At 36.2% G+C, this 16474-nt stretch overlaps 1 protein-coding gene across 1 annotated transcript; it reads right to left on the bottom strand.

Moving 5' to 3' along the window:
* Positions 1-11314: 11314 nt before the first annotated feature.
* On the bottom strand, positions 11315-16044 carry LOC143550894 (uncharacterized). The gene is made up of 8 exons (XM_077041454.1): positions 15853-16044; positions 15039-15236; positions 14823-14945; positions 14670-14707; positions 14463-14565; positions 12619-14376; positions 11681-11818; positions 11315-11574 (listed from the first exon to the last, which is right to left on the bottom strand). The coding sequence occupies exons 1-8, from the start codon at positions 15928-15930 to the stop codon at positions 11398-11400; spliced, it is 2613 nt and encodes an 870-aa protein (XP_076897569.1). The 5' UTR covers positions 15931-16044; the 3' UTR covers positions 11315-11397.
* Between the last annotated feature and the right edge of the window lie 430 nt (positions 16045-16474).

Genomic DNA, 16474 nt, shown 5'->3' with positions numbered 1-16474 from the left:
TTGTACCGCAAAACCCGCATGTTACAAGTTCGGTAAGACGGGTCACTTTGCTAGAGAATGCACCGAGGGTGAAGCTGGAGGAAGTGGGAAGAAGGATGGTGATCAAGCTAGGCCAAGGACTAGAGCCCACATGCTGACTCAGGGACAGGCTAAACAGATTCCAGATGTTGTGACCGGTACATTTCTAGTAAACGGTATTACCGCTTCAGTATTATTTGATTCGGGTGCGAATAAAAGTTTCGTAGCTACACCATTTAGTAAACTAGCTAAAATGAAATGTTGCCGAGTGTCCGAAACCTTTATAGTAGAAACCGCTAGTGACACTTCGGTTAAAATAACGAAAATGGTTAAGGAGTTTAAGGTAGAGTTAGAGGGACATGAGTTCCCTCTTACTTTGTATGTTATGACCTTAGGGGGGTTTGATGTGGTTTTTGGAATGGATTGATTGTCCGAGTATGAAGCTCAGATAGTGTGTAAGAGTAGGATAATAAAGCTAAAGTCCTTGGATGGTAGTGCGGTGACGGATTATGGTGATAAAGAAAGTTTATGGCTTAATGTTATTTCGATGATAAAAGTCGAATGATTGTTAAGGCGAGGGTGCGGTGCCTACCTGGCGTATGTTGTCAAAGCTACGGCCGAGACGAAAGAAATGAAAGATGTTCCTATTGTGCGTGACTAACCAGAAGTATTCGCTGAGGATCTTCCGGGGTTGCTATCGGAGCAAGAGATAGAATTCTAGATAGATTTAGTACCAGGAGCCCAGCCCGTCGCGAAAGCGCCTTACCGTCTAACGCTATCCGAGATGAAAGAATTGATGTCCCAACTGCAAGAACTCCTTGACAAAGGTTTTACTAGACTAAGTGTTTCCCTGTGGGGCTCACCAGTGTTATTCGTGAAGAAGAAGGATGGAAGTATGAGAATGTGCATAGACTACCGCGAGTTGAATAAGCTTACGATGAAGAATAGATATCCTTTGCCAATGATTGATGATATGTTTGACCAACTACAAGGATCAAGTTGGTTCTCACGAATAGATCTCAGATCGGGATATCATCAATTGAAAGTGAAAGAGGCAGACATCCCTAAAACAGCGTTTCGGACGCGGTATGGACATTACGAGTTTCTTGTGATGTCGTTTGGTCTAACGAATGCTCCCACAACATTTATGGATATGATGAATAGAGTGTGTCGACCGATGTTGGATAAGTCAGTTATCGTCTTCATCAATGATATATTGATTTATTCAAAAAGCGAGTCTGATCATGCCAAGCATCTGAGAGAAGTATTGGAGACTCTGAAGAAAGAAAAGTTGTACGCTAAGTTTTCGAAATGTGCGTTTTGGTTACAAGAAGTGCAATTTCTAGGTCACGTGATTAATCCTGAAGGGATTACAGTGGACCCAGCTAAGATTGAGGCGATAACAAATTGGAAGACTCCGCAGAATCCGACAGATATACAAAGCTTCTTAGGGTTAGCTGGCTACTATAGGAGATTCATCGAAGGTTTCTCCAAGATAGCCGCACCGTTGACCGGTATGACCCGAAAGTTGATAGTATTCAGTTGGGGTAAGTTTCAAGAAGAAGCTTTTGAGGAATTAAAGAAAAGACTCACGCAAGCTCCAATCCTTGCTTTGCCCGATGGTGACGAGGATTTGGTTGGTTGTACTGATGCTTCGTATCGTGGGTTAGGTTGTGTATTGATGCAACGAGGAAATGTGATAGCTTATGCGTTTAGACAGTTGAAATTCCATGAGAGTACTTATCCGACGCATGATTTAGAGCTAGCAGCCTTAGTGCATGCTCGCAAGATATGGAGACATTATCTGTATGGTACAAAGTGTACCATTTACACCGATCATAAGAGTTTAAAGTACTTCTTCGAGCAGAAAGAGCTGAACATGAAGCAGAGAAGATGGTTAGAGTTGATAAAGGATTACGACTGTGACATTAAGTACTATCCTGGTAAGGCTAATGTGGTCGCCGCGCGCTAAGCCGTAACCTTGCAATAGTTAAATCATACAAGTTGATTATGAATTCAAGTCTTTTTGAAGAAATCATCAAAGTGCAGTCAGAGGTGCTGGTAGACGAAGGGATAGTAAAGAAAGAAAGGATTTTCAGTCAGCAGGACGATTTGATGGAAAACACGCATGGTGTTAAGACGAGGTTTGACCGTATGTGGATTCCACACCATGGAAATCTTAGAGGTCGAATCTTAGATGAAGCTCATAAGTCAAGGTATTCAATCCATCCAGGATCCAATAAGATGTACCAAGACTTGAAGAGAAACTATTGGTGGCCGGGTATGAAGAATGATGTGGTAGATTATGTTAGTAAGTTCTAAACTTGCTTACAAGTCAAAGCCGAACATCAGAAGCCTTATGGAAAAATGCAGCCTTTGGAGATACCTGAATGGAAATGGAACACATCACCATGGATTTCATAACTAAGCTACCTCGTACAGCTAAGCATCATGATACCATTTGGGTGATAGTGGACCGTTTGACCAAAAGTGTTCACTTTCTGCCTATACGAGAGGCTATCTCGTCAGCAACGTTAGCAAGTTTTTTCATTAAAGAGGTTGTGTCTAAACATGTAGTACTGTTATCGATCGTGTCCGATAGAGATACTCGGTTTACTTCAAGGTTTTGGAAGAATTTCCATGAAGCTATGGGAACGATATTGAACATCAGTACGGCGTATCATCCACAAACAGAAGTACAGTCTGACAGGAGGATCCAAACCCTTGAGGATATGCTACGTGCTTGTTTCTTAGACTTTGGAGGAAGTTGGGATGATCATCTACATCTGGCAGAGTTCTCCTATAATAATAGCTACCATTCAAGTATTGGTTTGCCACCGTTTAAGATGCTTTACTGTAGACGATGTAGAACCCCGGTATGTTGGGGGGAGATTGGTCAGAAAGAGATGGGGAGTTTAGAAGTTGTGCAAGAAACTTCTTCAAAGTTCGATCAGATCAAAGCAAGAATGAAAGCTGCTCAAGACAGATAGAAGTCGTATGCTGATAAGATGCAGCGACCGATTGAGTTTAACGTTGGTGACAATGTGATGCTCAATGTCTCGCCTTGGAAAGGGATCATCCGTTTTAGAAAGAGGGGGAAGTTGAGTCCGACGTACATTGGACCGTTTAAGATTATAGATCGTGTGGGTGAAGTGGCTTATAAGCTTGATTTGCCAGAAGAGTTAGAAGGAATTCATTCAACCTTCCATGTTTCTCATCTGAGGAAATGTCTGGCAGATGACACGTCTTATGTGCCATTAATAGACATTAAGGTTGATGAACAGTTGAACTACATCGAGCAACCGACAAGGATAGTCGACCGCAAGGAGAAACAACTTCGTCGTAAGGGATAGAATGCCACCTGGGAAGTTGAAGAAGAGATGCGCAAGTTTATCCAGATTTGTTTATAAAATAGTTAGGTTTCGGGGACGAAACCTCTTTAAGGAGGGAAGCCTTGTAACACTCCGATTTCTCGTTTCGGTTAATAATATAAAATATGAGTTATTATGTGTCGGGCTAGTGTTGGGTCAAATAGATATGGGTTATGGACTTGGATTAAAAAGAAAGGAAGAAAAGACCATGGGCTTGAGCCCATGACTCAAAGTATATAAACCATATTTATGCATTAATCCATTCATTTCCACTAACTCCATACACCATCAAAAAACAAACACTTAGCTCTCTCTCATCCTACTTTCTCTCTCTAGCCTAAATCACCAGAAAAACCCGAGCATCAACCGAGGTAATGATAGTATGATATTATAAGCACTCAAACCCATTAGATTTAGTCGCGAAACGACGAGCCGACACCCTTAAACCGTTAAAGTCACGAGATCCGGGTGGAATCGGGTATAAACTGATCAAAAGATGAGATTAGGGATCATCCTAGCTCAGATCTGGATCGAACGAGACGAAAAATGGTGAAAATAGTGGAAAAATAACTGAGATCTCGCTTTTCTGGCAAGATCCCGGTTTTCCAGCAAGGGCGCCGGGAAGTGGGTACGAGGTTCAGAGAATGTTTCTGACATTCTCTGACCTAACCCTAATTCGTTAGCGGATAGTTAACGAACTAGCGGTAATTCGTCATGTTGATTTGTTAAGGAAGGACAACGAACTAGCTTTAATTCGCGAGTTAATTCGTTAAAGAAAGAATGACGAACTAGCCCCAGTTCGTTAAGTCCAATTCGTATGATGACCATTTCTTTATAAGGTCTAATTCGTTATGAGGACTGGTTCGTTATAAGGGTTCAATTCGCTATGAAGTTCAATCTATTAACCAGACCAAACGAATAAGTTCAAATTCGTATAAGGTCCAATTCGTCACGAAGAAGAATTCTTTATAATAATCAGTTCTTTATGGGTTCATTCTTTATGAAACCAATTCGTTAAGAACTGGGTAATGAACTAGAAGTTAAATAAAATGACAGAATGGTCCATGGACTTAGGGAAGAATGAATTAATTAGAAAATAGCCCTTGAACTTTATTAATTTATAGAAGATACCTTAAAGGATTGAGAGGTTAACAATAAAATATTTTCATAAAGTCCTAATGGAAAATGTGTTAAGACAGTTAATGAAAATAAAATTTTTCCAAGCTGACCTGGTAGCTTGACCCCAGTCAGGGGCTCTGCCCCTTGGACCCCGCTAGGGGCTGCTGCCCCTAGAATCCCGTTTCCAGGGGCGCTGCCCCTAGTGATAGTTAAATTGATACGTGTAATTGTTATACAGTTAGTCGTGCACAGCTCAAGAAAGGAATAACCATAAACGATGAACGTAACCGAGTTCAGGTGAGTTTTTAACCCCATTCCTTGTTATGTTTTTGAGGCTGTGTGCATACTCGATGTGATTAGTTAATACACTTACCTTAAGTGGTAAGTGTATGCCTTATATGATTATGTATGAATGAATGCTTGACAGCGCGTAAACGTTCTTCGGATATTGCATGTACCGTCGGGTGATAGTTTGAAGATATGAACGATATGTATATAAAGTATGAATGATTGCTTGTCAGTACGTGAACGATCTTCGGATATTGCACGTACTGTCAAGTTATAATGTTGTGTATAATGTACGAATGATATGTACGTATGTTACGAATGAATGTAAGAGATAGCCAGGTACAGGAGAAAGGGACTGAGCCCTAATAATACTCAAGGCAAAAAAGGGACCGAGCCCTTTATAAATCTCGAGGTAGAAAGGGACTGAGCCCTAATAATACTCAAGGCAGAAAAGGGACCGAGCCCTTTATAAATCTCGAGGCAGAAAGGGACTGAGCCCTAATAATAATCAATGCAGAAAAGGGACCGGACCCTAATAATATCCGAGGCAGAAAAAGAGACCGGACCCTAATAATATCCGAGGCATAATAGAATAATGTAAAGTAGAGTTTAGAATAAAGTATGAGGGTAAGTATGTATGTTATGAACGGATTATGAAAGTATGAAGTACGTATGGAAGTACGTAGTTATGAATGTAATGTATGTTTTATGATTAATTAGAACTCACTCAGCGTAGCTGACTTTTAGTATGCACGCAGGTTAATCGACTGACACAGCTGGTTTGAGGAAGACACATGGCAGGATCCGAAGAGGCTGGCATCTGAAGATTTGTCATGATATTTTTATACTATGTTTTATTTATGTTTTAAAAAGACAAGTTATGAATATTTGTAATGAATGATTGACTATTATTATTATTCCGCGAAAGTTTTAATTAACTTTGATATTCAGAACTGTGTTTATGAGTAAATCTAACGTCCAATGTAGGGCACCGGTAACGGGGCCTTACAATTACTAGGAAGAGTTTGCTATACGATGGAATGAATCATTATGTTTGGACTCGACCTGAGTGGAAGATGGTTTAAACATTATTGCCCAATTAGTTAGAGCTTAGAACTTTGAAGGTGTGAGAAATATTGTAATTTGTATTATGATAACACAAAGATGGGTTTCAACTTTCAAAAAAAATATAAGTAATATGTGAAAAAATGTTAACGTATCCTCTGCAGTAGTGAATTACAAGTTTATTCTATGGGTGGGCTAGAACAAGGTGAGAACCATGAGAACTGACTATTCGACCCGCCATAACTAAGTTGCATAAACGTTTTAACGGCCAATGAATATGAATTGATGTTTTCTGGTAATGTTTTTTGTTTGTATTCAAGATTTTATCAAGTTGAACTTTACGGGCATAGGAACATCTAATGCATTTGACGAGATCCGCTGCAACGCGCTGGCACGAATACTAGTTATAATTCAAAAACGTATTATGGTAAGTAGCAATTATTATGGTAACTAATACATACTCTATATTAGTTGTACATAATTCAAAAACTTATTAAGGAAGATTTTAAAAATTAATAATTGTTTAATTTAAAAAAATGGGTATTTAAAAGTTAAAATATAAGAGTGCCACTTGGCAAAATATTAGACTAATTAGAGGATATATGGTCCAACCATCATTTTTGTTTATTATAATAGTAGATAAAGGGTGATTATAATTATTTATTTTGAAACATTCTTCAATTTAGGAGTTAATGATCATAATTAAATTGTTTATTATGTGGATAATTTATTTATAAAAATTATATACTTTGGCATCCTATGTGGATAACATATTTAAATGACATGCGAAAAGATGCATTGCTTTAATAGTATAATAAGATTAGAGGTAAGGTTTAAATAAGAAGTTTGATTTTCCTATGAAGGTTAAGAAGGATAATATTTTAGTATACTACTTTAATATTGAAAATCCACTTCATTTAATCTAAAAAACTCACTTACATTAATTTCAAAAGCCCACTTACATCTTTACTCATCTCCTACAACACCACCACTCCATCACCCACCGCCACTGCCACCGCCACCACCTCGCCAGAAAGTCTCCGGAACTTTCACCGGAAAATTCATCGGAAAGTCACCGATAAACAATCCCCGAGAAATTTTGCTGGAAAAATCGCCGGAAAAATCACCGAAAAACAATCACCCAAAAAGTTATCGGAAAAAGGCCACAGAAAAAAACACAATGGAAAGCACTATGAAAAACACTAAGAAGAAAAACACAATTCAAAAAACACATTAGAAAAACACTATAAAAAACACAATGAAAAAACACTATGCTAAAACATAATTGGATAAAACACAATGCCTATAACCTATTACAAATGTATAAAAAAAACCCACTATTTTTTTATAACAATATGATACTCATATTAAAGATAAAAACGCTCATTATTAAGGTGATTTTTTTTAAAAAAATGTCGTATAAAAAGTTATGGACATTTTAAAACGATGAAGGAATTGACATATGTGTTGCATATGGGGAGAGAAAGTCAATAATTATGTGTTATTCCTTTTTTACCAATTCCTTTGTTTTGTACTTAATTTTTCCCCAAACTAATTTCAATCATTCAAATTCAAAATTAATGGTTTAGATTACTTCTTATCATTCCTATAAAGATTATAGTTCTTATTATAACTTGACCCTTGTATTAAGTACATTTATCACTACATATATACATATTCTTAGTGTAACTGTTAATAACGACTAGCTTTACAACCACCAAATACACCAACTCGCCTCAATACATTGACACATATAAGAAACAAAACTCCCTCAATTCTTTCAAGATAAATTACTTTACTTTGAACAATTCCTTATCCACAAAAATCCAAGCGACTTTACTTCCCTAACCACTTTAGATACTTGGATAGGCCTCTCGTGAATACCAGCTTGTTTCTAGCCTTCCATGTACTTCATAGCGTAACAAGGCAGATGGCATAGAACACCTTGGCTTTCTTCTTAGAAAAAACCATATACTTGTAAAGTTCCAAAATATCCAAGACACAAAAAGCGTACACCGCGGGTAACTTGCACCACATCGATACTATCTCCCAAGTGTTTTTGTTTATAGTGAACCCACACGATACAAACAAACGCTCCACGCTTCTTCATACTCCCTACAAAATGAACACAACATCGACCCAACTTACATTTCTCTTAGCTAATTCCACTAATACATCTCCGAACCCGCTCACCAAGCCAAAATACAAACCTTATTTAGAACCCATTATTCCATGTGAATGAGTAAAGCGTGGTCAAATAGTAACCTACCTTTCAAAATTTTAACCGTGAACCCTTTCGTGTGCCTTCCATCCTCATCTTAACTTTTCACTTCTCGAACGAATGCGTACCTCTTCACATAGCCTTGACATTTGTCTCAGCTCCTCGACTTCCTATGTCGCCTTTGGTTGTCTTGACCACTCCCACACACCGCACACTCCCCCTCGTGCATAACCAAGCAGTCTACAAATTGCACATATTGGATTTCTCTAAAGCAAGTAATAACAAAAACCTAAAACGAAGAGACCATTTCCTCCCCAACCAAATTATCGACCGCAAACAATGAATATTGTTTCCAATAACACATCTCAATTCGACCATAAGTTATAGCCCATAGACTATATTGTCAAGGAAATGTTACCAATACTCTTGCCACGAGCTGCAATTGACATCCTAACTAGAATAAGTTTTAATAGTAGCCGTATGATGAATCGACCACACGAACTTCCGTCATAACCAGTTCTTTTCTTCTTTAATCCTCCACCACCACTTTGCTAGCTTTGAAATGTTCGGCCAGTAAAGACCCCAAACCAAGACCCCCCCCCCCCCCTCTCAATAGGTGCAATCACTTTTTCCCACGACAACCAATTAATCTTCGTTTTACCCCCACCCCCACCCTATAATAACAACAATAATAAATAAATAATAGACGGTCTCAACTGGTCAAATTGTTTTTAACACCTATTCGGAGCCTGAAACTATGAAAAATATTAAGTCAATTAATTTACTCTAGTAAGAAGTGTATTAATTAGCACATGACATGCACATATGTTTACTTTTTAGGCAAACATTTAACTAAAATAGTCTCTTTCGTATCCCTTTCGAAAGAAGATAATCATCAATAATTTTTCTAATACCTTAATCAAGAATTCCATCATAACCCCCAACTTCCAAACATTAAGAGAAAAAAGAAAAAATAAACTATCTATATAAGAATTCATTACTGAAACAAATGGGAAACTATGTGCATTCAGCAAGTAGTTTGGCCACAAATTGGAATGCTAAATCATCATTTAGTGAGATTATGAATCATTGTGCAATTAAATGATGTAAAAAAAGTTAAATATATATATTTTTAATACATCATGGGAATATTAACAAATTAAAAAGGGTTTAACCAACATTAAGGGGTCATTAGCCTTATCTAAACAAAAATGCTCTAGGTAGTTATAAGTTTTATGTCAAACTCAATATAAATAATACGCAAATATAGATTATAAATTTATAGTTTTATTTTATGCTAGAAAAAAATAATTTAACTTCATATTTTAATGTAATCTAAAAATAAGTTTTGGGTGTTGAGAAATAATGTTGAGTGAGTAATTTTAGAAAACGTTTGTAAATAAAACATATTAGTTGACAAAAAATAATCAGAATTCATCTCCGACTCAGCTGTGAACGTTGGTGGCACATTGATATAGAACTTAGGGCATCCATGACGAATTGGCAGAATGGCAAGTATGTCAAAATTTCTAAATAATGTGATGTTAAGAGGTGCACATTTGGAAGTCTATTCGGCTTGTATTGAATCATTACCACAATATAATGAATAATAAGTACGAATGGAACAACTGAGTGCCATTGAAGGTGAATGTTGTAGAAACATGAAATGAATCTGATCTGATCCATGACGATGTTCCCCGGTCTTCGAGATGAACGAACCACGACTCGATCTTCTTCTCCGGTAGCTTGTGATCTGCAATGGCTTTTTGGGGGTGTGGAGGTGACTGCTAAGAAATCTCCAGGATCTCTTGTTTACAGACACAAAAATGGTTATGGTGGTGGCTCTTATTGAGAGCAACAACAACCCTTAATAAGGAGGTGGAGACCTCCTTATATAGGGAGCCTCATGGCCACCATCATGGTACCCTAATGGGCCTAGCCCAGTTAGGGTTACCTCCACAAAACCCTCTCAGCCCAATAATATTGTATTAGTCCATATAATAAAATAAGCCAGACATAATAAATTAAGGTCGTAAGCCGGGTTTAGTACCATACCCCTACAAATGTGTTCAACTATCGTGCCGTTATTGAAAGGCTCCCCTCTGGATCGGCATTACTTAGATGGCAATGGCATATATAAGTTCTTTAAGTCTTTGCTCTTTATGTGGACAACAGGACAAGAACACTGAACATCTTTTGGTATTGTAGGAAATAGTAAATATGGTTTGGTTTGTAATCAGTTCAATGGTGCAAGATTGAACCGTTATTTGCTTTTTCCATAAACGATATTTTGGAGACTCATAAGCTTGTCATAGGGTCCAAAAGGAGAAAGACGATCACTGGTGCTACACTAAGATTAGCATGTGTATTTTGGTGCTATGAAAGGCATGGAATAACAATATCTTTAATAGCAAGGAAGTGAATATAAGGAACAAATTAAGGCAATGAGATATCAGGGCTGGCTTTCCCGAAACGTAATACATACTTTTAAAGATGATTTAATTAATAGAGAGGTTGGCCTAACCCTTAATCACATAACTAAATTACCGGTTAATCTATTTCAATTAGATTGCCCTCTCGTACTTTTCTTGATGATGGACATGAGACTTATAATTTATAAATAAATAAAGAAAATAATTCTCCAGGTTAATATATATATATATGAAAAGGAAAAGCTGTAAGTCTGCAATCTTTTCAAACAAGCAAGGTATTTGTTAACTTCTAGAACTACTTTTGACAAAAAAGGTTTGATACCACAACAGTACAACTGCTAATGCAAAAAGTACAACATAATGATGCACCAAAAGTGGGGAGCAACCTCTGAAGAACACCCTCAAGTTTGAACATGACATTCTGTCACTCTTGACTCCTAACATGAAATCAAGAATCTTAACCTTTCATGCACAAAGTACAACAGTATTATGCACCACAAAGGGGACCAATTCTGATTTGTAACATCACAAAGAAAAGTCCAAATTTAAACACAACAATTTCTATTATCTCAAACTAGGCTGTTACAAATGTAAAGCTACTACGTATATGTTATATTATCCATTGAATGGATATAAAATTTCTTGAAGATAAAACAAAGTTGAAAAAAGAATGAAATAAACCATATATTACTAATTTATACATCACTCACAATATTATACTTATATAGAGGGTCATTTCAATTTTAAATAGAGAACCACAAGAACGTAACCATATTCATGCGTTGTATCTTATCATAGTGCATGCAAGCGTTTATGTGGTCATCGTGGTTCTCTAATAAAACATATTATGCACCACTATATGTATACATATGTATTATTATAGCTAGCATTTCTTTGAGTTTTTGAGGTTTCTTAGAGTCATTACAAGTTGTTGCCTTTCACCTTCCACTTCTGCAAATTTAAGACTTATTTCTGAATATCTTTCTTGCATTTCCATTAGTTCCACCTCCATGGATTTGTTTAACCTTTTTAATAATACCATTTCATCAGCTGCAGATGCCTGTGACCCAGATAATATTATCAATTAATAATGTTATTATGCTAATGGTGGGTAAGATATATTCAAACTTTAGTGCATTTAATAAGAAAAAGGTTTTTTGAGCTACCTTTGAAACAGCAGTGCTTTCATCAAGAACCTGCAATCTTCTTTCCAACTCTTTGATTTTGTGTTGAAGATCTTTTTCCTTCTCAAGGAACGATTTTTCAGAGCTCTTCAATGCGGTTTCCTTTGTTTTTATTTGGCCCTGCAAATAATCGAATAAAATACAGTTTTTGTTATAGGAAGATTATGAGTGTAATTCTTCTTTCGAAAGCTAGCGTTACGCTAGTAGGTTGAATAGTTAAAAATGTAACCAACGTTCACTACAGTTTCTGTATTGGGTGATTTGTTTTAGGCCAGAAAACACATCCAAATTTTAAAAAAATAAAATGAATGAGGGTAACCGACATTTGAAAATTTCGGAGTCAAGGTAATTTGAACTGATGACTAGCCAAAAATGATTGTGCACTGCAACTTTGGACGATATTTTCCTTGAATTGAAGTTTTCGAAACATTGGTGGTTTTTTCTTGAAAAGATTAAGTTAGTTACCTTTTATGCAATTGGCTATTCAAACGAAAAATCACAAATTGCTATTGATTGTTGTTTTAGAAAACTTAACAATTTGACCGTTACACACCTTTCTATGATGTAGAAAACCAATCACAATTGGACATGTGTCACCGTGCAAAACTTGGCAAGATTTGCACCCCACTGGCATTAGACTCCCAAAAGGATCTTGACAAATGTCCGTCTTTTGCTTATATCTATGCAAAATTTCAAAGACGTTTGCACGCCATATGCAAAAATTTTATAATCTTGAGACACGTGACCTAATTTGATTGGATGTAATCATTTGTAACGGTAAAATTGATTTATTTAGAAAATGGTCAAGGACTATTTGGGTAAACAAGTTTGGTCAAATGGCTATTTTCGTAACTCTCCCTCAATTGAATACGAATAATGTTAAATGATGCAAGTTGAAATGAGAAAATAGAAAACGTTACCTCGAGTAATTCTATTTTGCTTTTGAAATTGTTTACTTCTTTCGAGCTTCGAGTATTATGTTTTGAAACCGCGTTACTTCCCTCCTTGATCTTCTTCTCCATGCTAATTAACGCCTCTTCGTTCTTCTTAATCTCATCTTTTAGTTGAGACACCTGCTTCCTCAGCTTCTCCTTTTCATTTCCATAATCTTTCAGTAACAACTTCATTTGTTCATTAACATTTTCAAGATTCTTTCTTTCATCTTCAAGAATCTTGTTATCTTCTTTTAGCCTCTCAAAATGTTCCTCCATCTTCTCCAATTCCTTTGACTTTTGACTTATTTGACCCGAAAGGTCAACCATTTTTTCTTCATAACGCATGTTGAGAGAGTCTAGATCTTCTTTGACTTTCTTGACCGTCTCTTCGAGACCCCGTTTCACTACACGAAGCTGATTAGCTTCGTTGATAGCTGTCATTGTTAGCTTCTCGTTTGCTTCAAAACTAGAATTCATTTGTGTTGAAAGCCTTCTAAACTCTTCTTGTAATCTCTCTGCAGTGTTGATATTCTGTAATTTCATCTTTCTTAAACCTTCTTCTGCACGAATGGCTCGTTGTTCTTGCTCGACTTTTGCATTTATAAGATCTTCAATATCGGCTTCAAACCCTTCAGCTTGATCTTCTAAACCTTTCTCCAAATTCTTGATAATGTTTTCAAGCTCTTCGATTGCAAGAACCGAGTCTGAAAGCTTTTCAGATTTTAGTTTTAGCTCGGTTTTTAAACCCTCGATTTGTGTCTCGAGTTCGTTGACCACGTCATAAGACGTGCATTCATATTGCAAGTTTAACTGTTCTTGAAGTTGACTTTGCTCAAGCTTATAACACATGTCATGGTTTCCCTGCTTTAAGATTTCGTAATCAAGGGCCATTTGGTCAATTTGCATTTCAAGCTCGTCTTTATCTCGTTTGTATGATTCGATTTCGCCATATAAATCGTTTATTTTTTGCTCGAGTAAATGCACATCTTGCATACCGCTATGTTGTTTAACGATGTCTTCCAAAGCCTTTTGTTCTTCTTCTTCGCCGTCGTCTGTCTCAGTTGACTTAGACTTTGACTTTGACTCAAGCATTGCATCAAGATCCTGCACGGCAAGAATCAACTCAGCGTTCGATTCTTGTGTTTTTTGGAGCTGTAACCGGAGATTTGAATTCAAATCTTTCTCGTAATTAAGTTCTTGCCTCAACTCATCAACAAGATCCCACGGATCCCCTTTGACTTTGACTTCTTTAGTACATTTCTTATTCTCCTTCAGCTTTTCACATTCTTCCTTGAAGACATTTCTTTCTTCGATCAGTACGCTTACTTCTCTAGATAGCTCCAGACCCTTCTTTCTCTCCTTCACAATCTGCTTACGAAGAGTCTGTAACTCTAACTTGGTAACATCAGCTTGCCGACTCAAAACCTCAAGCTCGGTTTTTTGTTTTTTGATAACCGCTTCTGGTGACCCGTCTTCTAGTATCTCTTCTAGAACGGTCTCCCCGGTACTAGGTGACGAGTCATCTGTGCTCAATTCAGTAGGTGAACCATCTAACCAATCCCATTGTGACATGTGTCGCTCCTCATAAGTTGTTGCAGCCGATGGTTCATGAATCGGTTCTGTCTTCATGGGTTCGGCTTCTTGTAAGGTTTCGGGTCCTGAGCTGATGTCAGAAGCTGATAATGTGATGTCAGATCCACTCGATCCCATACGGTCTCTATTATCAGTCAAAGTCGCATGATCCTGACAAAGATTTGTAATATTTGGATATTTGATTAATGGTTAAACGTCACATTTATGAAACTATAATGTGCGACATGATCACTTACTTCACTAGGATTGATTATTACGGTTTCTTCAGTATCATTGTTGCTTAATTGAGCCCATAAAGTCCTGTCATGGCGATTTGCATTTTCACTTCCATCGATTTTCCTGTAAAATTCACGAATTTTTAAAATAATACTTTTTAAAGAATGAAATAAACACTATGAAAATATGAAAAACACTATGAAAATATGAAATATACAATGAATTACCTTTGATCTAAGGACTCTTGAATCCTCTCAATGGATACCTAGTTCAAAACATGTGCACAAGCATTTTATCAAACATGACTCCATGTAACCAAATTGACAAATTTCTTTGAAAAAGTGGCAAATATATAACTTTAAAAAAGATAGGTGACTAACATGCAAAAAAGCAGCACATTTTGCATTTTTAAGAGGAAGAGATAAAGAACAAATCTTTGCAGCTTCAGTAAAACTTGCAAAATCAATTGAAACTTCACCAACACTGCTAGATTTTGAAGAGCCCTGCAAAAAGTTAGAAGATCACAAGAAAATTAATTTCCATTTAATTATAACTTGACCTTAGTTTCACAAGAAATAATCTGAAATGATGTGTACCGTTGCGAGAACAAAGTTATAAACTTTCTCATGAAACTTTCCAGTTTTCAGATCAAGAACAAATTTAACAGTTTCATAATGTGGTTTTTCCCAGTGACAGCTTCCATCTTTAATTTTGACTTTTTCTAATCTTGTCGGTTTTCCGGTATCTGCTGGAATTAGAGAGATGATCAAACTATCCCCAGTCACCTGCTTCAGCTGTGATCATCAGATCACCAAAAACACACTGGTCAACAAAAGTCAACAATTTTCAAAATGTTGAATTTGCATAAATTTATTTTTTATCTAAACTGTTGGATTCAAGTAGGGTTGTGCACAGTTTACTTTGGGTCATTTTTGGCTAAAACGGAATTAAAAGCTAAATCTTCGGTTTTTGAATTAATTGAAACCGTTCAGTTGTGATTTTACAGTTTTGGTCTTGACTCTTGTCATTTAAACTTGGAAAAAAATTGACTCAAAATAATGAATTTGGATCATCATTTAGCTAATTAAAAACTAATGAATTATTATACATTTGAGCTAAAATATTTGAGTTACATATTTATTAAAATCATACAAATTACTTGAACTAAAAAAATAAAGAAATAAAAATCTATAAACTTGGTTCATTTCGATTCGATTTTTACAAAAGCACAAGACCAAACTGTTGGTTTTTGGTCGGCTTTCACTAGCTATGAACCAGATTCAATATTTAACGAAATTAATAAATCTCTTAGTCATCTCGTTAAACACTAAGTATGCAATAATGTGATCAATCATTAATTCAACTTTAGAAAACACATAACAAATTATTAAAAATTGTAAATGATATTACCTGAGTTGCATGAAATTGCAACTTGAACACAGATTTGATCTTGTTCTTTTCGCTTCTCCATCGTGCCGACTTAAACATTTTCAACTCTCAAATGATCAAATTCCAGGTACCCATTAGCTAAATCATTAAACACGGATTAATCTTGAACAAAAATGATGAAATATCAAGAAACTGAGGTCAATTTCTGTATTTAAAGCTCAATGAATACGTATGAGAGCAGCATACACAAAGAGACTGAGAATTAAAGGAAATGTGAGAGGTGTTTGGTGAGACTGGTACTTGTACATTGAAGAACTCGTGAATGAATTTATGTAGTAGATCTGTCTATCTATAAAGTAGTCTCTATACTCTGTTTTGTGTGTGTGTTTCTGTGTCTGTCTGTGCAATCATTTAAAGAGTTTGTTTGTGAGAGAAGTTATTATTTACATAATATGTTTTTGGTTTATTAATCACAAAATAATAAATAAAGAAAAGGGGAATTAGTAGTGACAAACTAGAAAAGTGAAAGGGAAGCTTCTCTAAGATTTTTTATATATAATATATAAAACTAAGAGAGACAAATTATGCACAAAGGTTTAATTGTTATGTATATGGACCTAGTTAATGATATTCTTAGAACACT

The sequence above is a fragment of the Bidens hawaiensis genome, unplaced genomic scaffold (genome assembly GCF_021521415.1).
Source record: "Bidens hawaiensis isolate Kalapana, Puna unplaced genomic scaffold, B.hawaiensis_p1.1 tig00016197_1, whole genome shotgun sequence".
NCBI lineage: Eukaryota > Viridiplantae > Streptophyta > Magnoliopsida > Asterales > Asteraceae > Bidens > Bidens hawaiensis.
Note: the sequence above shows the minus strand (reverse complement) of the source record. Positions and strands in the feature narration are given on the sequence as shown.

Bases quoted from the DNA above. Each gene is read 5' to 3' on its own strand.
- LOC143550894 (XM_077041454.1), bottom strand. From the start codon at position 15,930: ATGTTTAAGTCGGCACGATGGAGAAGCGAAAAGAACAAGATCAAATCT. The intron at 14,946-15,038 runs GTACACATCATT...AACTTTTTGCAG, and splicing joins ATAACTTTGTTCTCGCAACG to GGCTCTTCAAAATCTAGCAG. The intron at 14,708-14,822 runs GTTAGTCACCTA...GTTTTGAACTAG, and splicing joins AATGTGCTGCTTTTTTGCAT to GTATCCATTGAGAGGATTCA.